General features: G+C 39.3%; 1 protein-coding gene across 3 annotated transcripts; it reads left to right on the forward strand.

The window, feature by feature from the left end:
* Window positions 1-5,413: 5,413 nt before the first annotated feature.
* LOC145502365 (netrin receptor UNC5B-like) lies at window positions 5,414-23,587 on the forward strand. Of its 3 annotated transcripts, none has more exons than XM_081481672.1 (12): window positions 5,414-5,538; window positions 11,584-11,688; window positions 12,063-12,542; window positions 15,215-15,338; window positions 15,667-15,751; window positions 17,020-17,440; window positions 17,768-18,009; window positions 18,257-18,406; window positions 18,980-19,159; window positions 19,542-19,580; window positions 20,572-20,725; window positions 21,383-23,587. In XM_081481672.1, exons 2-12 carry the CDS (start codon window positions 11,610-11,612, stop codon window positions 21,739-21,741), a joined length of 2,313 nt encoding a protein of 770 aa, XP_081337798.1. In that variant the 5' UTR covers window positions 5,414-5,538; window positions 11,584-11,609; the 3' UTR covers window positions 21,742-23,587. The 3 variants fall into 3 exon arrangements, with proteins under 3 accessions (XP_081337798.1, XP_081337797.1, XP_081337799.1); XM_081481671.1 differs by lacking the exon at window positions 5,414-5,538 and adding an exon at window positions 6,792-7,345; XM_081481673.1 differs by lacking the exons at window positions 5,414-5,538; window positions 19,542-19,580 and having other exon boundaries at window positions 11,400-11,688.
* Window positions 23,588-27,524: the final 3,937 nt, after the last annotated feature.

The following is a 27,524-nucleotide window of genomic DNA, read 5'->3' on the forward strand; positions in this document are numbered from 1 at the left end:
GGCACTTACAATATAAAACAATGTCCTTGGCCATGACCCGGGTCTTGATAGCTTTATCTCGATTTCAGCATGCTAACTATAGAAAAAAAAATGCATGTAAGAACCTAGTGGTTTAAGAACCTGCTGGCGGAAATTTTCCATTTTAATATACAACAAATATAAAAACCTGCCTAGCTAAGCAAGATCAAGCAGGTTCCTATATGTGATATGTGGGTAACAGTTTAATTATGATAAACATTTTAACGGAGTGTGACTTTGAAGATTACATTTTTAAAGAAACTACATATAATACAATTTGACTAAATACACTATATGCTCAAGGACGAAACCCAAGTTTATTTATTTTTCTGGTAATCAATAACTATATCTCCTTCATATAAATTAAAAGCCCAAATTAAGAAACTACTTAGCTTAAATTGTCAATAACTACCCAAAAATACAAGAACCTATCTTGGCAGATTTTATAACAGGTGGGTCAGTTACACAAGAGTTTTTACTGTATTAGGGCACCTGCCTCCCAACGACAGTAAAAAAAAAAAAAAGAAAAGAAAAACGAACAAACAAACAAACGAACAAAACACCACTACAAGGATTTATGATGGACTGCACCATCCCTGTCTATCTCTCCAGCAGCGTCTACAACATCTCCAATACCTCTACTGCCTTGACAATAAAGTTCTATACACATGAACATGTAAAAAAAGATTGAGATATTGTTTATAGCAGGATATCTAACAAGTTTATTCAAGGGTAAGGGGCTGTTGGACTTAACAGGTTTAAATACAGCGTTCAGGTGTATTTTCATTGTGAAGCTATCAATGTATCTTGCAGGTTTCAAATCCGTACCTGCCTACAAGTATTTTCTATTAGAGAGTGTCAATGGAGTACAGCTCTAGTCAGTTAACAGCTAATAAAAGCCATTTAGTCAGTATTAAATCGTTAGCTAAATGGATTTAGTCAGTAAACAGCAAAAAAAGGAGATTTGTCAGTTAATTTGGAAGGTGCGATTTTATGAATTTCATATGCTGTAGATGAACTCAAGATGTTTGCAACATAATTAATTCATGGCTGAAACAAAATCAGTATTTTTGAATTATTATTGAAAATATACTGATGTAATGTTGTTCACGGTATTACGGAATTAGTATTCCGCTGTAGACTCCTGACTGCTATGACTGTTGATTTTACAGCCAAACAATCACACTGAACACGAATAATAATTTCTGTAATAATGTGCTCTAGCCTGGTCCAGGTGAGGTTGACCTCACCAAACAAAGCAATTTCAATTCGGCTCGAAACAGTTTACTCAAAAACCTCCCTAGACCCTACGTACGTAGACTGGGACCAATTTGTCTGGTCATAGGGTAGCGAGCCGGTAAGAGAAGTGCACATGTATCAAATCAGCCCCGGTTTTGGACGCGACTGCAAAGACGTTCTGCGAAGCCTGTTCATGAAGGAGAAGGCCATTGAACAATTGAGCGTGGATTTCATGCATGAAGAAATTACCGAACAGTGCATTCAGGGCCTCCTCCGGAGTTTGTACATAATTCATTACTTAGGAATTCCGTTCACTGCGTGTATACACGTAAAAGACAATATACCTCTTTAGCTTGGGCGGTTTGTTGCCCCATTTCAGAACATGAAATGATATCACTGGGGGAATTCTCGCTTTCAAATTTTCCGAAATAGTCGCGTCTATATGAATGAATATTTTCAGTCAAGTGGATAAAAAGATAGATAGATAGATAGATATATATATATATATATATATATATATCTAGCTAGAGAATATCACGTGGTCTGAAATGGTAAACCAGATCATTCAAGTAAAGAGTTCTATTGTAATATTCTCCTTGACAGTAGAGCGGAAAATTTTGGGAGGTTGTCAGCCTAGTCCTTCTATTTTCTCTTCTTTCGCCGCTAGCATGAGAAGTTCATCACCTGGCTGTTACATCAGTCTACTTCTTGCACCTTCTGCTGTTTTGGTGCGAGATACATGGATGAATTTCCAGAGAATGTTCTTTGTAGGTAACGTCGTCAATTAATTGAAGTAGAGCTTAGGCTTCTCCGTAAAACATGTTGGTTTAAGGACGTTCGCGAAAATTTTTCAGTCATAGACTTTTTTTTTTTTTTTTTTTTTTTTTTTTATTGCAGTCACATAATGAGTTACTTGTTTCAGAAATGCCAAAAAAAATTGGGGGTCACTGTCTTCGTTTCAGAGGTCAAGCGTGCTGTAAACTATCCTGATTTTGAAAAATTGGTCCACGTAATTCAGCATGGTCTACAGGCGTTTATAGTTAAAATTATCGAAGGTAAGTCAACGGAACCAAACGATCTTAATCATATGTTATAGAAGTGGGTCTGTTGCGTATAAATGATTCCAAATGTTAGGGTATATAGGGTATATAGCCCGATTTGACCCTTACTCGTAAAAGAAACCCAAGTAAAAATGTATGCTGTCTGCTTAATTAATCTAGCGTCTCGCTTGCGTTACACTTGTTTGGTTTGGCGTTGGATTTCTTCGCACGAAACAAGTGACACTTTGTTTGAGATAAGATGTCGTGTACTCTGTAGAGGTTCACCATACGAGACAAAGGCCCTTTCAGGGAGCAGGGTTTTAACAGGGTCTTATCCCTTCTAAAGGGTTTTTTCCTGAACCAAAAGAGCGGAAATATTATAACTATAACGAATTCCGACACTCGGCCATCGCCTAAGAGTTGCCTTTAACTGATTCTGGATCCAATTATCAAGCCGACATAGTAGTGTCATCCAGTCGCATAAGAACGAGAAAAAAACCCTTTCTTATGTTTGTACAAGTGAGAGGGAAGACTTTCGCTTTCTCATCTTCCGGTCCAAACGCACAGACAAGAGGCTGTCGAGGATGGAGGAATCTTGAAACTGTTCCAAAGAATAGAGAGTACGTACATACACACAAGTAAGTAGATTAGCCCACATACTTGTTAGAATTCTACAAATCTACCTAATGAGAGGGGTTTCACAGCGCCAACGACGGCAACGCCGGGGACGACGTCTAGTCAAAACAGCATGTGAATGACATAATTTCGCGAAACGATTTTGACGAATCGGTAATTAATGAGCTCGTTGGGGGAAAATGAAGAAGCGAAAGCGTTGTCAACAGCATTGTTTTTGTTGTTGTTGTTGTTTTTTCCCTAAAATAATCCTAAATTTCATTCAAACCTTTCTAAACATTTGGGGGGGGGGGGCAGGGGGGCGGGAACCCGGGAGAATAGGGGGCGGGAGGGGTAAGGGAGGCGGGAGAGAAATGCGAAACGCTAATTTTTTTTAATTCAACAATGCGTTAGAATACTTTCAAAAACAAGAACCCAAAATATATTTGACTAGTATTTAACGTCTTCTCAGTCACTTCTGAGACTTCTGAACAAACGAGCAAATGAGAATTTGCGCTTGGGCTGAAAAACAGGCTTACTTCCGGTCAAATAGTAAACCCGTTAACAGTGGTTACGTCATAGGTCATGGAATGTCAAGCGGCATGAGTGCACTTGTGTCGCGTAAGCTGTCAAAGTGTAAAAAGGTGAGACGAGCAGGCGATCTCAAATCAATGTCGTCCAAGACAATTTTATCAGGTCTCAGTATTTTCCGGTGCGGCAGTGAAAGGTCCGTGCACGGAAGATCTTCTTGGGAGCTTGCTCCTTACGACCGTGAATCAGAACGGACTAAAGATTTCACCGCGTGATGTAGAGATGCCTCAACTGAATGCTGCTTTAATGAGCGCGCTGGAGAGTGTGGAGTGGTTCGTTTTACGTCTCAGTTTTTTGTTTTAGACAAGTCGAAATCGATTCCAATTAGAATAGGCGGACAAACAGCGATAACAATAGGGTGACAGGCCTACACAACTCCTATCCACGTGTAATAGCCGCTTTGAGAGTTTTGCTCGAACTAGTATATCTTTGAGGATCTGCCTCTTTTGTATGGTGCGATAGGGGGATCTTTGGATATTTCGCTAAGCAATAATCCTGTTTTTAGGAGGACATTTCACCAGAGTAGAATAAAATAATAATAATAATAATAATCACTTTATTTAAGTGTCGATGTATTTAGCCGTAAGCGGTCATAGGTCTGCATGGTTTCCGCTGCTATCCGCGTGTAATTTGTAGCGTGGAAGAGGAAGGAGACTTAACAGGTCTAACGACCATTTGGAGCTGAAGGAGACCAGTGCGCCCACCTAGGCACATGGAAGACTTCTTTTAGATTTCCCGAATAATAAATACGCATATCTGAAATCCGCCTGGGACGTTTGGCTGCAATTCCGTCAAATCCTACTTCCATGATTTAATTGTCTGATCCCAATAAACGCCGGACTGGTTACTGGAAATCCGTATACTTTATCAGAACAAGATACAATTTAGAATTAACTTTTGAGACCGTCGTCAGTGAAAACGGGTTTCAGAAGCAAATCTGAAGAGCCGATGAAAATGGACTGAAGTGGTGAAACTCAAAGAAGATAAACAAGTAGGTCAAAACTTCATTGAATTGAAACATATGGCAGTGGTAATCTTGTTAAATTATTTAAAAACAAAGGAAATGCTTAAGAATTGCGAAGCTAAATGACTAGAATGTGTTTTGACTCTGCCAATTTACAGGAGAAGGGAGCAGCACGGAAAAGGGCGGGAGGCGGGAGATAAAGGTACGGGAAGCGGGAGAGCAGGGTGCGGGAGGCGGGAGGTTCTGACCCCCTTGTCCTCCTCTCCTCCCTCCCCCCCCCCCCCCCCAACTAAACAGACTACATGAAACAAGAAGTAAATATCGTCCTGGAGTCAGCAATGTTCTTAAACATCCATGTATTGAAAGGGATCTTCTAGAGGAAGTCTTTGAGCCACTAACAACAGCAGCTGTATACGCCAGCCTTCTTTTATCATTTTGAAATTCCTGTTACTGTTTCTAACACGATTCCACCTGGAGGAATGTTTCAGTAGCATGCTACAAGAAACATGTGATCGGCCGGGAACTACTAGAAACCAGATATTTACAATTTCTACGAGTGCACAAAGGATATAGATTCGGGTGGAGATGATAGTTACACTCTCTGCTCGATATATTATGATGAAATTTTGCAAATAACTTTGTTCATCACAAGTCAAGATGCAAAATAAAGCTTACCAGTAAATAATTTTGTATTTATGCTGATCTGATTCAATTTCTTACCGTGGTATTTAATTTCTTGCGTGTAAATTTGTGAGTATTTGTCAGTCGCGATGCTTTCACTGCATTTCTCGATTTTTTTGCAATCGCGAAGTTAAATATGGATCATTTAGGGACCACAATAAGCCGACAGTAGACTATCATATGATGCGCACTTTCCGAGAAAAAAAGCAAACTTGTCAAAATCACATAACAGTGTCAACCAGTCGCATAAGAACGGGAAAAACCCCTTTTCTTATGTTTGAACAAGACTTTCGCTTCCTAATCTTGCGGTCCAAACGCACAGGCAAGAGGCTGTCGAGGCTGGAGGAATCTTGAAACTGTTCCAAAGAATTGGGAATACGTACATATACACAAGTAAGTAGATTAGGCCCGGTCCAAACGCCGCTCCACTCATGTGCCGAACCAAACTTGATAAAGTTCAACTTTAGAGCGACTTTGGAGCGACGGCTGGTTCAGACAACGTACTTTCGTCGAACTTAATTCGGGAAGCCAGTGGTAACAATTTTCGACGAGAAAATATGGCTTCTGAATTCAAGAACTCTGTCCAAATAGAAAAGCTGTGACTAACATTCCGTTGTTGTAGCAATATTTAGGGAAGCAAATTCAAACTCAAGGTTCAGTGGTTGTATTTAAACAGGTTTTCTCCCGGTTAATTCGACTTGTTAAAGGGAAATCTCATAAGCTGGGATATTATCACGGAGAAAAAGCAAAAAAAAATGTTATTGCTCTAAAGGAGCTCGCTTATACAATCCCGTTTCTCATAAATCGAAGACATACTGGTATTCTGTTGTCTTTATTTTTAATGACGACTTGGGGCTTCATGTATAACTGGTCACGCTACTCAATTTTGAGCCGATCACGAGTCCAGTTATATGAAAAACACATTACAGTAATTTATGCATTAGGTTCGAAACATGAGGAGAACGCCGTATGAGTCAGCTGCCGCTACAACGTCGCATAATGCGACAGCAGGCCCTGTTGAATTTAATGTTGTTTGCCGCACCAAACCTAACCTGCCGAAGCAAACTGATTCAAACGCCGCTCTTCTGCCGTACTTAACTCATCAGTTAGGTTCGGCGCATGAATGGAGCGGCGTTTGGAACGGGCCTTAGCTCACATACTTGTTAGAATTCTACAAACCTACCTAATGAGAGGGGTTTCAGAGCACTAACGACGGCAACGCCGGGAACGACGTCTAGTCAAAACAGCATGTGAATGACATAATTTCGCGAAACGATTTCGACGAATCGGTAATCAACGAGCTCGTCAGGAAAAAATGAAGAAAGCGAAAGCGTTGCCAACAGCATTGTTTGTTTTGTTTTGTTTTGTTGTTGTTTTTTTTTTTCTAAAATAAACCTGAACTTCATTCGAACCATTCTAAACAGACTACATGAAACAAGCAAACATCGTCCTGGAGTCCGCAATTTTCCTAAACATCCATGTATTGAAAGGAATCTTCTAAAGGAAGTCTTCGAGCCACCAACAACACCAGTTATATCTGCAAGCCTTCTTTTATCCTTTTGAAATTCCTGTTACTGTTTCTAACTCGATTCCACCTGGAAGAATGTCTCAGTAGAATGTTACAAGAAACATGTGACTGGCCGGTAACTACAAGAAACCAGATATTTACAGTTTGTACGAGTGCACAAAAGATTCAGGTGGAGATGATAGTTGGACTCTCTGCTCGATAAATTATTGCGAAATTTTGCAAATAACTTAATTCATCACAAGTCAAGATGCAAATGAAGCTTACCAGTGAATAATTTTGTATTTACGCTGATCTAATTCAATTTCTTACCGTGGTATTTAATTTCATGTCTTTAAATTTGTGAGTATTTGTCAGTCGCGATGCTTTCATCTTTCCATTTTTTTTTACAATCGCGAAATTAAATATGGATCACCTAGGGACCACAGTAAGCCGACAGTAGACTATCATATGATGCGCACTTTCCGAGAAAAAAAAGCAAACATGTCAAAATCACATAACAGCGTTACCCAGTCGCATAAGAACGGGAAAAAACCATTCTCTTATGTTTGAACAAGTAAGAAGGAAGACTTTCGCTTCCTAATCTTGCGGTCCAGACGCACAGGCAAGAGGCTGTCGAGGCTGGAGGAATCTTGAAATTGTTCCAAAGAATAGCGAGTACGTCCATATATACAAGTAAGTAGATTAGCCCACATACTTGTCATAATTCTACAAATCTACCTCATGAGACGGGTTTCAAAGCACTAACGACGGCAACGCCGGGGACGACGTTTAGTCAAAACAGCATGTGAATGACAATTTCGCGAAACGATTTTGGCTCTGGTCTGAGATTGGTAGGCAACTGGCCATATTGACGTGCTCAAAGTCAGCTCCTGTTGGGTGCTCTGTGCTTGAAAGGTACGCGCAAGATAGGAAATCTGCGATACGCATTTCTGTTCCCTTTTCGTCAAGAACTTCCAGGTCGTACTCTTGGAACCTCATAATCATGCCTTGCAGGCGTCTTGGTGCAATTGCGAGTAGCTTCTTGAGGATTGCTTCAAGAGACCTCTACTTTGACGGCATTTGTGACCCCACGCTGGACATTTTCCTTTTTCAAACGGGTGAATTCCACCACAGAAGAGGCAGGATTTTCGTGAAATTTCATTCTTGTCATTCTTACCGTTTCTCCGCTTGCCGTGTGGAGGACGCGATCTTCCTCGGTTTTATTCGATTGACATTTTCTGATGTCTTTGTGCCTGAGATAATCTTCATTTGCGATGCACTTGTTTCAGAGCTTCTACAGATGTCGATGCACTTGCTTAGTGTAAGCTTTCGTTCTTGTAGGAGTCGTTTTCTTGTTTGCGGGTTTTGAATTCCCAAATCGATTCTGTCCCGGATAAGCGATTCTCGGATGCACTCAAAGAAGTTGCATGTCTGCGAGAGGGTACGCAACGCAGCCATATATGCATCAAAGGTTTCGTCGGGCGATTGATACCGACTGTTTCGTACGTTTGTTTCACCGCTGGTGAACTCATCGAATTTCTTTATGATGTTGTCCAACTTCTCTCTTTCTTGGGCGCTGTCAAAGGACATTCTACGAATTTTTTTTAGAGCTTCAGGCCCGATGATGTGAAGAAAAAGAACGACTTGATAGGTCTCAGGTTGTTGGTGGATATTCATTATTAACTACTTAATAACCGAGAGTGAGGTCGTTACGGGAAAATCTCAAACTGAGGCCTTGCCGTATTGACCGAGCGATAGCGAGGTCAATACGGTAGGCCGAGGTTTGAGATTTTCCCGTAACAACCGAACGGTCGAGGTTATTAAGTTGTTTATTATATGGCCCATGAATTAAAGAAAAGAAAAAAATTATTCGAGCGGAAGTCTTCAGTTTACATCCGGCGATGCGGGCGTTTACCGATTCATTCAACGTCTCAAACCCAGGGCAAAACTACACAGTCAGTGAACTTCACCACTGTATTACGTATTCCGTAGAAATACACATTTCTTTACGGGAAAAGTGATTGTCACAGCCTCAAAAAGGTGTTTTAGTATCGTGGTGCCACAAGTTGATGGGAGAGTTTTTCCGACTTTTGTGGCGAAACGTCAACGCACATGGAAAAGACAGAAAGTGCTTCAAAATTGTCCAAACCACCTGTCTTTCGGTGTAACAAAATACTAATGCTTCAGAATGCACTGCTCAGAACAGCTCGATCTTCGCACTCACTTTCGACAACATATCTTCGCTTTCTTCATTCTGGGATTTATGGATGAACATTTCAAGCCTTAATTGTGAACGTCTAAAACTTCCTGCAGTTATTAGAAACACTGCTACCAACAGAAACCGCCCGATTGTTTACATCTGATGATCCTGGAAGCTGATTTACCCTTGCTTGTGTAAAGCGAGGGAGTATATTTGATGAGAACTGTGACTGACTTTAATATTTCTGTAATTGTTGTGACTAAGATGATATCTTATAAGTTTCTTCGTTATGTTCTGCTCAGGATGAATGACAGATCTGCCGATCTCACTTAGCGATTTTAGCATTACTTAAGACTCGGCAAACTTTGGTTGTTTTTCACTAGTGCCCGCCAAGGTTACCGGCTGGTAAGTCACAAACGACTTCTATATAAATTTTATTAAGGGAAAATCTCTAAACTTTTAGCTACTTACTTTCTCTTACTGTTTTAAATCGGCTTTCATCGTTTCAATGCGCTTGAATTTTCAGAGCCGGGCTCTTCCTAATTTGCATAATCCGTAATCGGCCCGTGGGCATTACAGCTGCATAATGACCGCTCAGATATCGCTTTTAGCCAATCAGAGCGCGCGTTATATCGGCCACAAGCCAAAGCCATATAATAAAATTGCGTAATTCCCCTATGCTTGCTTGAAGGTTTTCCAGTTTTCTGCGACATTCTCTTTAACGTCGAGATGACTCGGCAGGTGAATTCCTTGAATAGGGAAGGCTTCTATCTGTGCGGGGATCGTCACACGCGCAATAGTACTGGTAGTTGTCGCCATCGACGCCTGTAGCTTTACTGGCGGTGAGGAGGTTGTTGAAGTACCTCCTGAAGTAGTGAAGTTTGGAATCCGCTGCCACCATGTTACAATTCGTGTTCTAAACGGGACACACACATTAACATGGGATGAACGAAGTGTCTTTATTTAGGCGAAAGCCTCATAATTTGACGTGTCACACGTCATTCGCTTATCTCGAGATTACATCTTGTAACAGACATATCGAGAGAGACATTTAAAATCGTGAAATGACGTCATAATATCCACACGCTGCCGTCTACAATTTTTAACTTCCTGTTTCGTTTTGAACTAATTTGTCGGCGTAGTACTGTGTTCTGTCGGCTTTGGACTTCAGTGACTGCAGGTTCGTTAATGGTTCTAATTTGTACTTAGAAAGGGCTGGATATGATAATTTAGTTTAGTAATTGTATGGATTTAATCGAGACACTCCTTCGTAGACTGTGTGGGTACCTCTTCATGCAGAGCTCTCAGCCTTGAGTTGATATTTCAACAACTGAGGAAAATCCGGCAAAATAGCAGAGCGCTAAATTCGTTTGCATGAGCCTCCCACTCAGTGCACGAGACTTTCGAGCTCTGTACTAGCCAACATCCTTTTGATATTATTACGGTTGTTTGCCCGTCGCTCTTATACGAAGTGAATGACGCCATCGTCAGATCACGGAACAACTGACTTCGAAAATATTGTCCTTTGGGTCAGGCTCAGTTTGTCAAGCTCAAGTTAGTAGCGTCATTTCATCGTTCTAATAAGAACTTTATTTAGTCAGGAGTCGTTTTTGAGTGGGGCAGAAGGCCTTTGATGCTTCAAGCAGCAAGAACGACTGTTTAGGGTGGAAAGTGCAATAGATGACACACCAGAACAAAGTGATTAGCAGTTCTTTACAAGTTAATGTGGTAATATTCTTAAGTGACGTGAAAATATTTAAGCAAAGAAATAATCGTAATAGAGTAACTTCATACGACGTTTCGACGACTCCATGTCATCATTGTCGAATGAATAGATCGAAAATAAAAATAACGGCGAGGCATATTTATAGTACTTAGAATGTGAGAAGATAAATCAGCAAAACGTTCAAGTAAAAAGTTCCGCACGTATGGAATTCGCTTGCTTGTAAATATAAACACAATTTATAATGCTCTAAAACATTTTGTATAACAAACAGAATGCATTTTTAGAACATTAATCTACATGATAAACGGGGTCGACCGTGCGAGACTTGGAGAAGGACTGTCGAAAGGGAGCTGGAAAAGGAAGGTTTAAGATCATGGGCAGCAGCAGCATCGGCTGCGAAGGACAGAACAGCCTGGAGGCAGAGAGCTTACGGCCCAATTCTCCACTTGGAGAACGGATAAAGGATGATAATGAATCTACATGATAAAATTTTTTAACAGATTTTTTTTTAGGTTTTCAACCTTTTCAGATCATCGTTTGGAGTAGTAAGAACCTAGAGATAAACCTGCGAATGAGGGTGTCACTATCAAGCGACGAAGCAATGAACAATCCTTTTGCCCCAACTTATTCTAATCTGAAATTCGACTAACGGCTATGCCTCTTAATAAACCTCCCGCTGACATTTTCGATGTGCACTCATTGCTGAAATAGTCGAGCCATTTATAATTTTAGGCGACAAGCGTAGAACAAGAGTTTTGCGATCCTTCGTCTTTTAAATTTGGAACACGTTTATTCATAGCGAAACCCAGCTGTTTCTTGTAGGTGAGAAAATTAGCTAGAATAGATAGATTTTACATTTGCCATGTAGCTAAGATTCTTGCAAAGGACTACTCTGTTCTGTTTCTTTTTGGTGAAATTGATACTTTTGTGTGAAAACGCCTCGCAACTTTTCCTAGTTCCTTAAGAGCCTGGCATTTGTTAACATTGTTTTACTTTTTATCATAGGGAGGAAGAGGATTTCCGATATAGCCATGAGTTCCATGTGGTGCTGGATTTGTTTGCTGTTTTTCCTGGCACTTGTAAACATGGAAATTATTACCATCAATAAAGGTAAATGGATGTAACAAATTCATGACCAACAGGCTGTTAAGAAAGACCCCCTTAATGACAATATAATGATGATGATGATGATGATGATGACGATGATGATGTTGAAAATAATGAACGAAACGATGCGTGATTCAGACACTTAAGACGCTTAATTGTTTCAGTAGACTTGAGGGAGGGGATAGAGAAAAATAGCTTTTAATTTGAGGACGAATTTTCGCCAATGAAATTTTCCCGTTTTTAGCGTCACTGATGAAATGTTGTTTAGCCTTGGGCAAAATTTTGGAATTATGCCAGCTTGTTGTTAGTATATGGTTAGTTTCACCCGTTAGCCGGTTATTAACTGAAGAGTTAATTCGTCTGATTTGTTTTGATAGGGAACCGCCAAGCAAAAGTTTTACTTTCTTCAGAACTTCACTATCTAGCCAAGCAATGTACGGAAGAAAAGCACGCCTTCGTTGCCAGCGACTCCGTGGAACGTTTTACAAAACTCTTGGGTACTATTGGAGGTTGTGATGGGAGTGAAAAGTGCGCCATTGAAAATGTCCAAGTGGAATGCGAAGAACGGAGCGTTACTCTTCGCCGAACGGACATAGTTGGTATCAAACAGGCTTCTAAAGTTCCTGTTATGGTGAAATTCGCTTTAAGAGTCCCACTGCCAAGCAACACATCCGTGGTTAGTCTGAACCAGGCAACTCAACAGGTATCAAGTAACACTCTAGCATCCCTGAATGAAACAGACCTGACTTTGAACATCAGTGGAGTTGTGTTGGAATATGACCCATCAAAACCACCGGTGGTACGAATAGTTGGTCTTGTTTGTGACAAAGGGCAACTTCCTAAAGGGACAAAGTGTGGTAAGACCTGAATATAAGCAACTAAAACTCTTGTTTGTTTTTATCCTATTACGTTCAAATTTGAGATCCAAGATTTTTGTATACGCCTTATCTTGTGCTGACGACCTGAAGATTCCTTACACCTTTGTCATTAGTTCATATTTTTGCAGTTGCGGTCAGAGAGACGGGAAGTTTGAATTAAGGAAAGATTTCGCTTCCCCAACGATATATCATTTAGGGGTCGGCTTTTTTCTTCATATTTATTACATGGTTGTGTCTCACAAGGACCGGAACTACTGAATACTTGAATTTGAGTGGTTGAAATTGACTTTTACCGCGGTCAAGATTTTCCCATTTAGACCGGCATCAAGACCGGTAACATTTTTCGGTGAAAAAGTTGCAAACTAAAATACAAGAATATTGACAATTTTCTTTTAAAAATGTTAGTGAAGGTGTCAAAAAGTCTGATGAGGAATAAAGGTAAAGGGAACGAGAAAACTTTGGCAGATTTAAGTTCAGCTCATCGCCGTTCGCATGCAAAATTAGTCAGCTAGTATAAGCCACAGTTACGTTAAACAAATTAATTTTTTATTGTTTGCTCCAAAACGCCAGTGAATGACTTCCCTTGGGAAGGTTTGAGAGTTTGAAAATTTGGGCAAGCTTAGTCGATCTGTATGGAAGAACCTTGACTTGTTCGCGTGTACAGACCTCACTGTGTTCGGTCTGTACTCACAACCTCGGTCAAGATTCTTCCATATAGACCTCCTGCTCGGTCAGCAAGAGTTTTTAAAATGCGTGCCAATGTGCGATGCCATTACGCTATTTTGATTACTAAGAAAGAGGGTTCCGGGTAAGTGAATGAATGAGTGAGTGAGTGAGTGAGTAAGTGAGTGAAAGTAAAACCTTTTATTTAAGTGTCAATGTGTCTAGCCTGCATAGACTAATTGGGGACACTGGTAAAAAAAAAAAGCGGCGCTAATAGACATACGGTACTTATAAAATAAGTGCCGTATGGGTAAGCATGTGTTTGTTTAGAGGCACGTGAAAGCGAGTGTCGGGTTTCTTCTGCAAAAACAGTGTGCTTTCAGTATGATTTTCTGGCGATGGGGAGTAATACATTGAGTTATGCATTATTCAAGAGATAGAAAACATGTACGGTGTTTCTATCGAGTACTAGGAACACGAGAAAAACACGAGAACGAGAAATCCTGTGGGAACACAAGGCGAATGTTTCTACAGCTTTTTCAAGCTCCCCCAAACTTTCACGAATGTTTTTGTAACTCGAGAACACAGCGACGAATAATGATAATGATAATGATAATGACGATGACAATGACAATGACAATGACAATGACAATGACAATGACAATGACAATGACAATGACAATGACAATGACAATGACAATGATAATGACAATGACAATGACAATGACAATGACAATGACAATGATAATGATAATGATAATGATAATGATAATGATAATGATAATGATAATGATAATGATAATAAAAACACTTGTTTACTTTGTTTATCAAAGTGTAAATTATCTTTGCTCGCGCCAGCACAGGAGCATTATGTTTACAACTCGTGCTTGTCCTGTGTTTCTATTCAACAATTAGATTATGAGTTCGAGATTTCTATGAGGTGATAGTTGATGAGGCCGAATTAGAATTCCTGAGAAGACTGAAAGAAGTACATAAACGGTTTCTTGACTTTAAAAACTTGAAATTATTGAAAAAACGGGTGCGCGCGTAAGCAACTGCAAATTTCCCAAGGACAATTCAATACGTGCAATTTAGTTAAAGCGTAAAGTTCAATAATGCGTCAAAAAATAAATGAAAACCATTATTTGCGTTAATTTCAGTTAAAATTCTACTGAAACAATTAGAATTTTCGCTCGAGATTCCTGTGAGTTGATAGTTGATTCGGTTTTCAGCCTCATAAACTATCACCTCACAGCAATCCCCAGCTCTTAACATTCAGCACGCGTAATTTCTTAGGGCTGTTTTCTAATTCTGCGTAAGCGAGTCATAGGAATGTCAAGAGGCGAATCTTTGCCGACGTCATATGTTGTTTGCATTTTTCCTCATTAACATACGACTTTGCGCATAGAAGGCATCATGCTAGACACGATTTTACTAGAAAAACTTTAAGAGCTTGTGAAACTTAGTAAGTGGTGAAATTTTTGGCTCTTTGGGTGTAATATTCGAGGAGAAATTGGCTTTCAAAATCATCAAAATTTCTGTGTGGCAAAAGCGCTAATGAGCTCATACATTCTTTGTAAAATTGTGAGCTTTGAAACCCTCGTCGCACAAAAAGTATCCAATACATCGCGCTCAAATTCCCTGAGACAGTTTATCGCGCTGTGCCCTTTCAATATTCAGTATTAATCTCTTTGTAGCTCCATCAGAAACTGCATCGCTTATGGTAATGAGGCAAATATTGTAAACAAAGATTCTCCTATACCCCCTAGGCCCCCTGACCCATAAACAAATACTTTTTATTCACGGTTTTGTTTTATGAACAGTCTGTCATTCAAAGCTTTAAATTATTGTCCGCAAACGTTCCCGAGAGGTACAAGATACAGTTGTATCGTCACGATCACGCTGAGTGTAAATTTCTGCACTCCCTGTTTGTCGCGCCTGTTATGACTTGCCATTAATTTTGCTGATGTTTTATTATTTTATCACAGAGACAAGAAAAACAGCGATGTCTAATCAAAGTAAAAGAGTATCAGGCACCGTCGGAGGACTCCCAACACTTATTGTTATTATTATTGCTCTGATTGTTCTGGTTTTCGTGCGGAAATGCTATCTGTAAGTTTTTCTTCCATGTGAACAGTATATAATAGCAAAGCAAAAATTAGCTTAACTTAGATTTAAAACGTCTTACTAGACTTGCGGTTAGTTTAGTAACTTGCCAAACTTGCTTGGAAATGTACTTGGAAAATGTTCATTGAGGTCTTCTGTACGGCCGATGATGTGAGTTATTCCGTACTGTCAAGATTCGTGACGGTTACTTTACTAGTATGTCTCTTTCACTTGGTTAATTAATAAAATATAGATAACGGCTTATTTCCAATCCAGTTCGTGTATTCAAGAATTCGTTTTCCCACTAGGTATACTTGATATATTACTTTTGCAGCCGTGATAAAAGAATGACATCTGATCCAGTTGTTTCTTCAAGGTCTCCACTTCTCTCCCTTGAAATGAGTGAAACCTTGGTTCAGGTAGGTTAAGTATCAAATATTCTTGATCTTCGTCTTCTTGAAGAAAATCTACCATGCATAATAATAATAATAATAATAATAATAATAATGATAATGATAGTAATAATAATAATAATAATAATAATAAAACGCTCAACTTTGACCGTCGTCTGGTTTCAAAGCGAAATCGCGGGCATTCTTAGAGCGAAATCCATTTACACCCGCTTTTAGTGTTACGTGCATAGGCGACATCTTTCGATTATCTCTAGACATTCCATCTTTCGACATGCTATGTAAACGGCTAAAAGACCGTTTATCTATGAAACTGGCAATTTTTCCGGTTATTAGCGGAACAAATGACAAGTATATGATAGTTACTGACCTCAAATGAATGAAGAAGATTGTGGACTCCCGATTTACGGGATAATTCAAACGATTTTAGTGTAGTCAATTGGCTCACAATAGTGACTCCCGGTAGAATTGGACCGCTACCGCTCAGTTAATATTCAAAAGATGTAAACATTCAAATCAGTCGATTTATCTCTCACAGAATGACTTCTTGATACTCATAGACTTAGTATGATGTCAAATAAATCCATCTTTCATTACTAAAAGTCAAGTTTGACCCTAGAGAAGTCGGTTGTGCTTACATTTTGGACGTAGGCCATGTCGAAAGATAGTTGCTATGCACTTAACACTGAAAGCGGCTGTAAACTGGCTTTGTCGTGTGAGTGATCAAACGCAACCAGCAAATCAGTGATTACAGCAGTTTACGTTTTTTTAATAATAATAATAATAATAATAATAATAATAATAAAAGCTTTATTTAAAACTGAAAGACCGATCAGCGAAGTCCGGAAGGAAGACGCTGGTATAAACCGATGATCAGTATCTATAAATTACATGGGAAAAAAAAAAAAATCAATCAAACAATACTAAAAAAGTTTCATTCCGTTTCAAAGTGTAAAACTACCCCAGAATGTTAGTCTAGTGAGGCATCGAAACAAAAAACAAGTGTAAATTAATAAACTAACAAATGACGAGGTAAGTATGGTTCAAATCGAGAAATTAATAATGAGACGGACTATCAACAACAGAACTTGCAGTAGTGTGCGATATAGACAAAACCGTTGTAAAACGTACGATAACATTTGTGAGAACGAGAAAAGAATACATTAATATATCTATTAGCTATAAGGCCTAAACACCCTTATCATCCTTCAAATGGCTTCATCATGCCATTCTGCCCAAAGTTAGTTAGGAGGTTACTATTTTTTTTATTTTCTCAGATAGAAAATGAGGGGGATCGGGATTCACCGAACTGCAAAAAAGAAACTCTACACAGTCACCTTCCCACGTCAGTTCCAAAATACATTACAAAATCAGAGGCCACATTTACAAGTACTGGTGGAGAGTTGAGTGAACCATTGGACTCTGACGTACGTATAATCGTTCCTAGAGGTGCGATTCCCGCTGGAATAAGCCAACATGTCTTCTTTGGAGTGTTTTCAGACGAGACAGCGTTGATGCAGGATTTCTCGGAGGCACCCGATAAGACTCTTATTTCTCCCGTGGTTGAATGCGGGCGTCATGACATCCACCTGTCAAAGCCAGTCGAAATTATCGTTCCGCATTGCCTCTGCTTAAGGGAAGCTAGAAAGGAATCGATAACTGTCTACAGATGTGGTAATTTTTCTGCTGAATTCGAAGGTAATGGTAGTTTGTTTGTTTGCTTGTTTGTTTGTGTTTTACACTGGTATCCTCTTTTCTTAATTAAACACGAGAGGTGCTATCTCTCACAAAGATCGTAATCTCCCTCGATATCAAACGCAGATCTAAAAACCACTTGCACAGGGAAAGGCATAGGTGTATACATAAGCATAAACATAGAAGTTATACGTTATAAGTTACGTTTAAACACAATGCAACGACCTAGGCGTTGACATAGGGATTATGCGATGGCACAGCCACTTAAGCACGGCTTGTAGTTGATTGTTGTTAACAGGAAATAATAATCCATCCAATGTTTGATACTAGGTCGCTTAAGCTGGGAGAGAGTGCCTAGTAAATCGGAGAAAAACAGTCAGTGCAGTTCTTGGTTTACAGTGGGAAAAGACTCTATTCGCATAAAAACCAAGACTTTTTCACTCTGGAGCATATTTGCCTGTGGCGGGCCAAGGAGGAAGAGAGCGACAGTTTTTTCCAGCAGACCGGATCCCAAAAGCGACCTTATCTACTTACGATTCTACGTCTACAGTGATAACGAGGATTCTAAGAAGGTAAGTGATCGATTGAACGATAGGAATAATTATAAGGATAGGGTGGATGGGTGGGTGGATGGATGGATGGATGGCTCAGTTGGCTCTGAACAAAAAAAATAGTAAATGACAAGAGCATAAAACGGTACAACTCTAAAGAGAATTGCAGATCTTATTTGTGGAAGATGTTTTTGTTGGATATTCAATAGCTTTACTTATTTGGTATCGCACTTGAACATCTTCTTCATTTACTTGTTCTTTTCACAAGCACGTGGAGTTAAAAGATAGAGAACGGTTTCCTGACTCGAAGCTAGCCAGGGAGCAGCCCTTTAGAATGTACAGTGACAGCAAAGTGATCACGGTAAAACTCACTAATCTTGAAGAAGGATGGAAATTCGACAAAACCAACGATACGCAGGTAATCTACTATGTCTTTTAATCCAAAAAGTTATCATGCCAAGACTCACAGTCGATATGGCGCAGGTGTTTGGAGAATTGCTTAGCCTCACAAACCGGCAATCAAGTCGACCCACAACAAAAGAGTAGGAGCCACTTTAATTTACTACCATTTGATCATCGGTTCATCTGGGTTAGTATCTGATACGAAAGGCGTTGTCTCACAAATTTTACAAATTATCTTTGTCTTTAAGCATGCACTGTTTATTGGCTGGGAAAAGGGAAGTAAGTTGGTGTAACGGTGGCCCGATCTTTCTGTTTTGCGTTTCTTAGACACCTTTTAATACACATTCCATTCAATTACAATTGAGCGAATACTGAGCTCCTCTCTTCTTAACTCAATTGTCCCATATCCCATAACAAATCTTCCGTGTTCGAAGCTTCTGAGAGCCGTGAAAAACAGCAAAAGCCATTGATTTGTTCGTTTCATTGATATCATATCCTCTCAATTTTCAACGTTAGCCAAACTGAGTCATTTCTTTAATCTAAAAATGCTGTTATCACCGAGCAGCTGGTTGTATCTTATCGTTTGTAGATATACCACTACGAGAAAGGCAGTAGGAATGGATTTCGCACTAACAATGCCTGCGATTTTGCTGTGAAACCAGAGGATGGTCGAGATGTGGACGGGTTTTCTTGTATTGTAACGTTTCAACAGGAAGGCCACATCCAAGAATACTCAATTTACCTGAATCCAGGGTTTACGCCTTTAAAGGTAGAGGAAAATACGTGTTGTAGTAGAGGAAGCCTTTAACCCTCGGACTTACAAGAAGGGGTGGGGAGTGGATGCCGCCCTCATAAGGTTTTTCCGAAGTTTTGAAAAGACGATGTAATCTAAGGTCCTGAAACTTTCAGTAGCTGCAAGTTCAATCATTCTTCACGGATATGTTGATATGACAATTGTGTGTCCATCATTTTATACGTTGCTATGGCAACCACAAATTTCATGTAGGTTTGGCCAAAGATCAATTTTTGGGACATAATGTACTTTATTTTCATTTTTCCTCATCAACTTCCAGAAATTCAACAATCTATAGATTTCATAGGTATTCTGGCTTGATTTTGTATTAATTTTCGTTATTTCTTGACTTTTCAAGAAAATAGTGGAATCCAAGATGGCGGATCCAAGAAGGGAGGTAAAATGACGTCATATAACGTCGCAACCAACAAACATGGTATCATTTTGTAGAACAAGCTCAGGGCTAAATATACAATGTAAATTTATTCCACTGTGTCTTAACAGAACGAGAACCCAAGGGGGATCCCATCCACCTCCTTCCCTTCTACCACGGTGGGGGTATAAGTTAGCTTGTGCGTCCGAGGGTTAATTTGACCGATTAGATTCGGCTATGTTGTATGTTATGAGACAGGGGCATTATGATAGAAGGTGAAACTCTATGTTTTCAAAGTGGTTAGATTGGTCATTTCGAACCATGAAGTTGGGAATTCGTTACTGCCAAAGCCAACTCGAAGTCGCCAGGTTATTTTGATCTATACTACATCTTTTATAAGCGGGGTTGGAGAAAGGGAAAATCTGACCCCCTAATTAACTTTAATAATAGATTAGCAATGATAATCAAAACTATAGAGTTTGTAGAATGCCAATTAAGCAACATGGGATCATCGCGTCATGATATACAAGCAGCCGCTCTCTTGGGTTCGCGATCCGTGAAGTTCCTGATTTTTAACTTGAAGAAATCACATCACCAAAGATGACTCAGATGCAATGCAAATCATGCAATCAAGCAAATTAAGCAATGCTAAAACGTCTCTAAAATATATAGATATAACTAAAAAATTAACGCAAAAAATATGGCAATAAATGATCAAAAACAAGAAACAGTCCCGTCAAAACATGGATGCAATGGAAACATCAAGCTATCTCTCATTCGTGACACGCCACACCGGCTTGTTTGAAAATAAACCTCAAATAAAGTTACGACCTTTCGCAAATTAAAATCGAATAAAAATGGTAAGACGGAATACTGGGACAACTTCGGCAGGTAGAACAGGCTGGCTTTTCATGTAATATTGTTTTCGGAGAAGTGCTAAATAACTCTTCCTACTCTACAAAGGTGATTGGTATTATATTCTAACTTGGTATTATTTTCATGCTTGTTTTTATAGCGGCAGAATATCCGGCGAAAGCCCGCAGCGGGGGGCTTAATTGTCACTGCCTCTAATAACACCCGTGCGATAGCTGGATGTTCCACCTCGACAGGGCCCAAGGAGGAAGATGACGACTGTGACAGTCACAATCAGGAGGGACGATCATCACCAGGTTTTTATCAAGGGTTTAATTGTGATAATAATGAAAATGAGTTAATCAAAAGCACCCATAGAGACTTGGAAAACATCCCTTTCTTTTAATATTTCCCAAGCCCTTAGGCAAGGAATCCCAATTAAAAAAGCTTTGAGTAAATGCCAATTTAGTAATTCAGAATCAAAACAGTGACGTGGGCGAACTTTCAGGCAAAGTCCATGAAACACAAAAAGAGAGGGGACGAAACGAGACGAGGCGAGGTCTACGAGACTAAAGGAGAAAAAAGGAGTGAAGAAAGAACTTGCACGATCGCTTTTGCATCAGCTAGATCGCCGAGACAACACAGACAAATTTAAAACTGCATCTTCTATACCAGTTTCTATGACATATTGTTGATGCGATTGCTGTTTACTTTTTGGTATTGTTGTTGTTTCATTTGTCTGAGATGAACGCAAAAAAACAAAGTAAAGAAAAGAAAAGAAAAGAAAATACAAGAGTAAAAGACGTCAGACATAGGGCTTTTGCCAGGTCATACCGCCGAGTGGCAATGCTTTGAGATATTACGAGAGAGGAACTGATACACTAGTTCCTTTTACAGGCTGATCCAGGATGTAGTTAGCATGGCATATTAATAGTTGATTAATATTTATTTATTTATTTACTTATTTATTTTAGATTCTTCGAGAGAAAATGGATACGTTCTGTGTGACCACTTTTTCACATCACTGGGCCTTAGCGATGGTAAGCCAGTAACGGAAAACCTTCTCTGGGATATTAGCCCCTATGTTGGAGTCAAGTGGAAGCTCGTTCTTCGAAAACTGTCCATCAAGGAGGCGATCATAAGAAATTTGCATGAGGACTACAAGAACGCTTCAGTTGATGAAAAGTGTTACCAGGGGCTTTTAGTATGGAAGGAAGGTCAAGGCCCTGAAGGAGCAACGATTAACACTCTGTGTGACGCCCTGCGTCTCGCAGGTTGCTCAGAAGCGATGAAAGCATTGAGAGAAACTGCGTCACAAGACACTGACTGCTAAATTTGAATTGAACTTAGAATAATTGGACGGGGAACATGTTTCATAATTTCGAAAAGTTTGTGTTCAGTTGTTTGGTAGCCGGCCCTGTGAATCAACCTTACTACCTTTTGCTCGCTGAAGGTGTAGATTAGGCCCTGCGTTCACATTCCTCTGGCCAACGGACAACTCCCACTATGAGACGCGCCTGCAAGAAATTATGATAGTTGTATTCGTCATCTTGGACTGGATGTTAGTTGTCATGAATACACTGACAACCATGATTCCTTGCAGGCGAGTCTCATACAGGGAATTACCCATTGGATTGTTGGGTGAGTTACTGGGAAATTTTCTCAGGGAACTCACTGTGACAGCAAATTGAAGGAATGTTTCTCCTAGGAAAAAGGTTACACATTTACTCGCAACTATAAATTTGTCCTAGAAATGCCCATTTGTTGGTCACTTCAGTCCTGGCCCAAATGCCGTGCTACAAAAGAATTATGACTATTTTTTATTGGCCCTTTCTGGTCCTCCGTTACAGTAGTCAAGGGATTTCGTTTACGCGGGTGCACAAGAAAACAACAATGATCATAATATAAGACTTCATCGTACAGCCGCAGCTTTTTGGCTGCTATCAGCCTGGCCCTTGAATATCTTACTGTTCAGGGCCAAGTAATGCTGTCCTGGCACGAATCAGGGACAGAGGTTTTTTTTTTTTTATTATTATTATTATTTATTTATTTTATTTGTTGTATTGATTTGCCACACAACAAAAATAGAACTAGAGTACAATGTTTAGTGAATAACAAAAATTAATAAACAGGATTACGATGAAAATGCAAAACTACAATTTATATATTAAAGGATACAATACAAAATAGCGAGGGAACCTAATAAAAACCACGGGGTTGTAAGCTTAGGTTCCCTCTCAAGAAGCACCAGATAACTAACTTAGATAAAGTAATTAATGGCAAGCCTTATTTAATGACATAGTTAATAGTTACCGATAATATATGCTTTAAGTTTTTGTTTCGCTTGAATGTCTTGAGATTTAAGCAAGTTAAGCTTCTTAAAAATACGTTCTGTGTGAGCACTATAATAGGACTTGTCCACTATCCTAATCACACGTTTTTGCAAAATTACAATTCTTTAAATGCTGGTTTTATAAGTTGATCCCCAACCTAGATTACAATAATTAGGGTATGGAAGCATGATTGGGTTAAGTAGCATGCGAAGAGAAGGTGTTGAAAAATAAAAATAGAGCTAAAAATTATGCCTATGGATTTAGATATTTTATCCGCTAGGCTAGATATAAGAGACTTCTAAGTTAAGTTGGAATCTAAAACTACCCCAAGAAAGACTGTTTCATTGACCTGTCCAATGGTTCTCTTATTAATAACAACATTAAAGTTAGAAGTTCGTATAGTGTGATCGTCCGGGTGAGGGTAGTTATGAAAAGAACCCTTGTTGGTGACTGACGTTTCGACAACCTAAGGGAAGTCATCTTCAGAGTCAAGTGAATAGTTTTTGTCAGTCGATGATGTTATAAGTCTGGTCCGCTGAACATGATTGGTCAGTTTAGCCATGATGGTATTGGCTCAACGACTCGTGAAAAGTTTGTCATCAGTCATTGGTGGGTTTCGATCCGTCTATTGTTAGTCAAATTGGTCGGTTTTTGGTCCGTCTATTGTTAGTCAAATTGGTCGGTTTTTGGTCCGTCTATTGTTAGTCAAATTAAGTCGGTCTGTTGGAAGTCCGTTTGTCGGTTTCGTTTCTGTCATGGAAACGTCATAACAGATCAGAAATGTCGCAGAGTGATCGTCCGTGAACAATTTTTTCTTTTCTTTTTTTTTTTTTTTAATTTATTGATATTGCATAACATTTACATTACTTACAAAGACACAATACCTACAGGACTTACAAGACTAGACGATATCAAGTCAAAATTGGACGGATTATCAAGGAAACATCTGATAGCAAGCGTCAACTTACTGATGGCAGGAATCGAGCTGCTGTATAAAGTGTTTGATAAGGCAAGGTCCAAAAGTGAGGGCGGCGAGGTACCTATTCAAACAGTCTGTGCTGAAGTATTTGCTCTTGCTGACGACATGCGAGAGGTGAAGGCAAGCAATAAGGGCTTTTTAAAATGAAGCTCTAAAAACGTCTGACCGCATCTTGGCAATGAAAAATCGAGTCATGGCGACAATATTAGACAGTAGACAGTCCTGTGGATGCAATAGCACCGTGTAGAGTGTGTATTAATGAGCTAAACTGTCTGGCAGAGGTACAGAATAGTTTTCATATTCAGCTCAAGAAAGGCATCAATGCACTCCCAATGGCTTTGTCTAGCAAAATGGAACGTAGGAAGATCATTTTCAATGTTTGTCACGTAAAACGCGTTTTCTTCGATGTCACCCAGGTCGTCGGTAAAGGCGATTCTTTCTGAATGTGGCCTACAGTTGGTACTAAATCGGCAAAAGTCGATCCGCTGTACGACGGAAGAATCAGTAGAACTCTCTGTAAGCGGGGCACAGAGCATTGTTTTCTTCCGCTGTGGTCATTTGGCAAGGAGGGTGAGGAAAGTCATAGGCTTAAGGAGCCACACAGTATCGCTACAAATTCCAGCGGACAATTCATAATAGCGGACGGTGCGGTGGTAAAGGTGTTTGATCGGAAAAGACAGTTCATAGACCACGTCAGTCTCCCTATTGATGATGTACACGAAGCAGTTCTGCGAGTTTATGATGTAACCTCCGACACGAATGACAACTTCTATGCTCTGGTTGAATTGTATAAGACTGAAAAAGGGGATTCGAGTTAAGCAACGTTGTGCGCAAGTTTACATACACCGGGGAACTGCTTCATGATCACCGATTTTCGGTAGGAAGCGGTCCTGGGATAGCTGGCATGGTATGGCTATCGATGGAAAAGACAACGTTCTGTGCAGATCTAATAAAGTGGTCGTCTGTACGATAATGATGGACAATTTGTTCGCAGTTTCGGAAAATGACTATTAGAGCTTGCATCAGATCCGACTTGCACGAGTGATGGTCGTGTCATCTTGTTGGGCGTATTCACGTATTCAGTGAACATGGAGACCATATTTTTGAATTGAAAGGATGTTTGAGGTCAAAGATTGGATTTCACCATTCAAGTGAACATGTCGTCGTCGCTGGTGTGAGAGACAAAGATTGTGAGTAAGTGCGCAGCAATCGAATAATAATCCAGAAAGAACGTTTTAATTTTTCCTACGAGGAATGGCGCTGACTTCAAAGGGGCACATTGCAACTGTAATTTGTCATCACTTAAATGGTGACGTGAAGGTGTTCATTCGGTAAAGGAAAAAGTAAAGAAACAGCGTCTTGACTGATACATCTTTTCTTTTTTCTTTTTTTTTTAAACCAGTCTATTCAATTCTGTCGCCTACCTCACGCTCTTGCAATTACTCACAACGCAGAGTACTAAAACCGGTTTACAGTGCGTGAGAAGTTCACCACGTTGAGAAGTAATATAACTTCATGTCTGTTTACTAAGTTTAAATTAACAGTTTGGACGTTAAGGCAATGAACCGTAAGTGGAACAACCTCTTACTTCCTTTTACAGAGGTCTATTTTGAAAAAAAGACTGAGAGAGATTTTTACGACAACTCAAGCTGTAAACTGTGGTAAATTTGAAATACCTGTCTATTGCAGTCTACTGTCTTGAAACTGAAATTTAAATATATTGCTATGGCTATGGTTGAACATACGCCACAAAACAGTAACTTGGAAATTTAGGGTCAATATAAGGGCTTGCTTCCTTGCCGACTCATTTTCGTCGAAGTAATGTTTCAATAGACGTTTTAAAAAACAATAACGTGACTTTTTCGATAAAGGAGAGCAAAATTTGTCTTCGAAAAGGTAGATATTTTTTCAATGCGAACTTCTCATCTGCATAAATAAAGCCGATGAACCTATCAGCTCGTTTATTATAGAGCAATAAAAATTTGACAAATTAAGAGATGACAACGATCATGTCAAAGCTTTACACTTGGTCAAGGACTCGCTGGTCATAAACAGCGTATCCCATAGCTTCCTCTTTACAAAATGAACAGATTGGGGGTTTTTATATCTGCGTCTTAGCCATGAAAGGGGTGTTAACAAGGATCAAAAACTCGTCTTTCTGTTGTAATCCGGGCAGATAGGTTGAAGGCTGCTAGTAGTGTTTCCCTATTCCCTAATACAGTGGGATACTGTATTGTACATAAAGCACCAATTTTTTGTAATTTAAAATAGAATGTCCACCAAACACTGAGACGAAATATAGTTAATTCATTGATTGTGTTTTCTTCTCCCTTTCTTTGTCTTATGAACCATGAAGATTACAGGCCATATTGGTCTCGTTTCGCGATATCAGATAGAAAAACGTAGAGACTGGGTGGAATGAAAAAATATGATCGGTGAATATACACAAGAGAAAAGGAAAGGGATCGGAATGAAAGCGTAAAAGTTGAAATTTAGCTGGAAGCCATAAATTGTAGCGATACAAAATGCTGGTAGCTCTGAAGAAGACAGACTCTTTTAGAAATAGGACGTTTGACCTGTCATAACATGAAATTTTTAATTTTTTTTTTTTTTTTTTTTTTTTTTTGTCCACTGTCACTTAATGAAACAATGCAGTTCGCTAACTGCTAATGCTTGAGACTGACGTCTAGGGTTGATTATCTTGATTTAAGGGAAATGACCTTATCTTGAGCGTTTTTTTCTGGAACAGTCGTGAAACAGTATTTCAAACACAAGGGGAATGTGTTATTTTTTTATCGCATTTCCAAAATCTCCAAATTATCTTAATATAAAGTATAAAAAGTTACGTTTAAACCTGGACGGTGTGTGGCTTTGTATGTTAAAGTAAACAAAGTCAAGAACGATTTTAAGCTTAGAGTAAGATATGTGCCGACAGCCGGAGTTTTGCATTATCTACATGTACATTTCCAAACGTGCTTGGTATCAAAAGGCAAGTGATAAAGGCAAGTGGAAAAAATAAACAGGACAGCACTTTTAAATCTCGAGGAAAACATGTTTGGTCAGCCACAGTTTTATGCTAGTGATAAAACTACAGAAAAGAATATGAAAAACATAGACTTAGAATTGCATATAATAAAATTAGTAAAATAAATGCAGCGACATTTTGGAACTTCTGATAAGATGGATCAACCTTAATTGAATACCCAAGCTTTCAACTGAAGGTCATTAAAAAGCAACATCTGCTAAGAGTTCATTTCCTCTTTGCAAAACTCTTAATCTCTCTCGTGTTCACAGCCTATCAACCTGACTAGTAATTTAAAACAAAAGCTTTTTTCCGCCTTTTGGGGTAGTGATTATTACACTTTTCAGTGAAATTAAACTTCAAGATATTGAAAAAAACAAACAAACACAAACACAAACAGTAACGATACGTCACAAGTATAGAGCAAAGTCGAAGTTTAACACCAATATCAAGAACCCAAAGGTCTTTAATTCAACGGGGCTTTTTCACTTACTTACAGATAATGAAAAAATTAATATCTGGTTTTATTCGTTGTGTGTAAATAATTATCTAGCTCGTGCAGAGAGGGCTGATGACTATATTTTCGTGTTAAATGGCGGACATCATTGACAATGCAAAATGAAAGTTTCTATCGGAATAATTAAATCTCCAAATGCTTTTAGTTTTCGACGAAAGCTGTCGACGCGTTACAAAGCTTCCTGCCAATCACTGAAAGCTGACTACAAAGTAGCAGTACGCACCTGCTTAGATATTAGCTTCTTTTTTTTTTTTTTCCTGAAAGA

This window comes from Orbicella franksi, chromosome 11 (genome assembly GCF_964199315.1).
Source record: "Orbicella franksi chromosome 11, jaOrbFran1.1, whole genome shotgun sequence".
Classification (NCBI taxonomy): domain Eukaryota; kingdom Metazoa; phylum Cnidaria; class Anthozoa; order Scleractinia; family Merulinidae; genus Orbicella; species Orbicella franksi.

Bases quoted from the DNA above. Each gene is read 5' to 3' on its own strand.
- LOC145502365 (XM_081481672.1), top strand. From the start codon at position 11,610: ATGAGTTCCATGTGGTGCTGGATTTGTTTGCTGTTTTTCCTGGCACTT. The intron at 11,689-12,062 runs GTAAATGGATGT...TTGTTTTGATAG, and splicing joins AATTATTACCATCAATAAAG to GGAACCGCCAAGCAAAAGTT. The intron at 12,543-15,214 runs GTAAGACCTGAA...ATTTTATCACAG, and splicing joins TCCTAAAGGGACAAAGTGTG to AGACAAGAAAAACAGCGATG.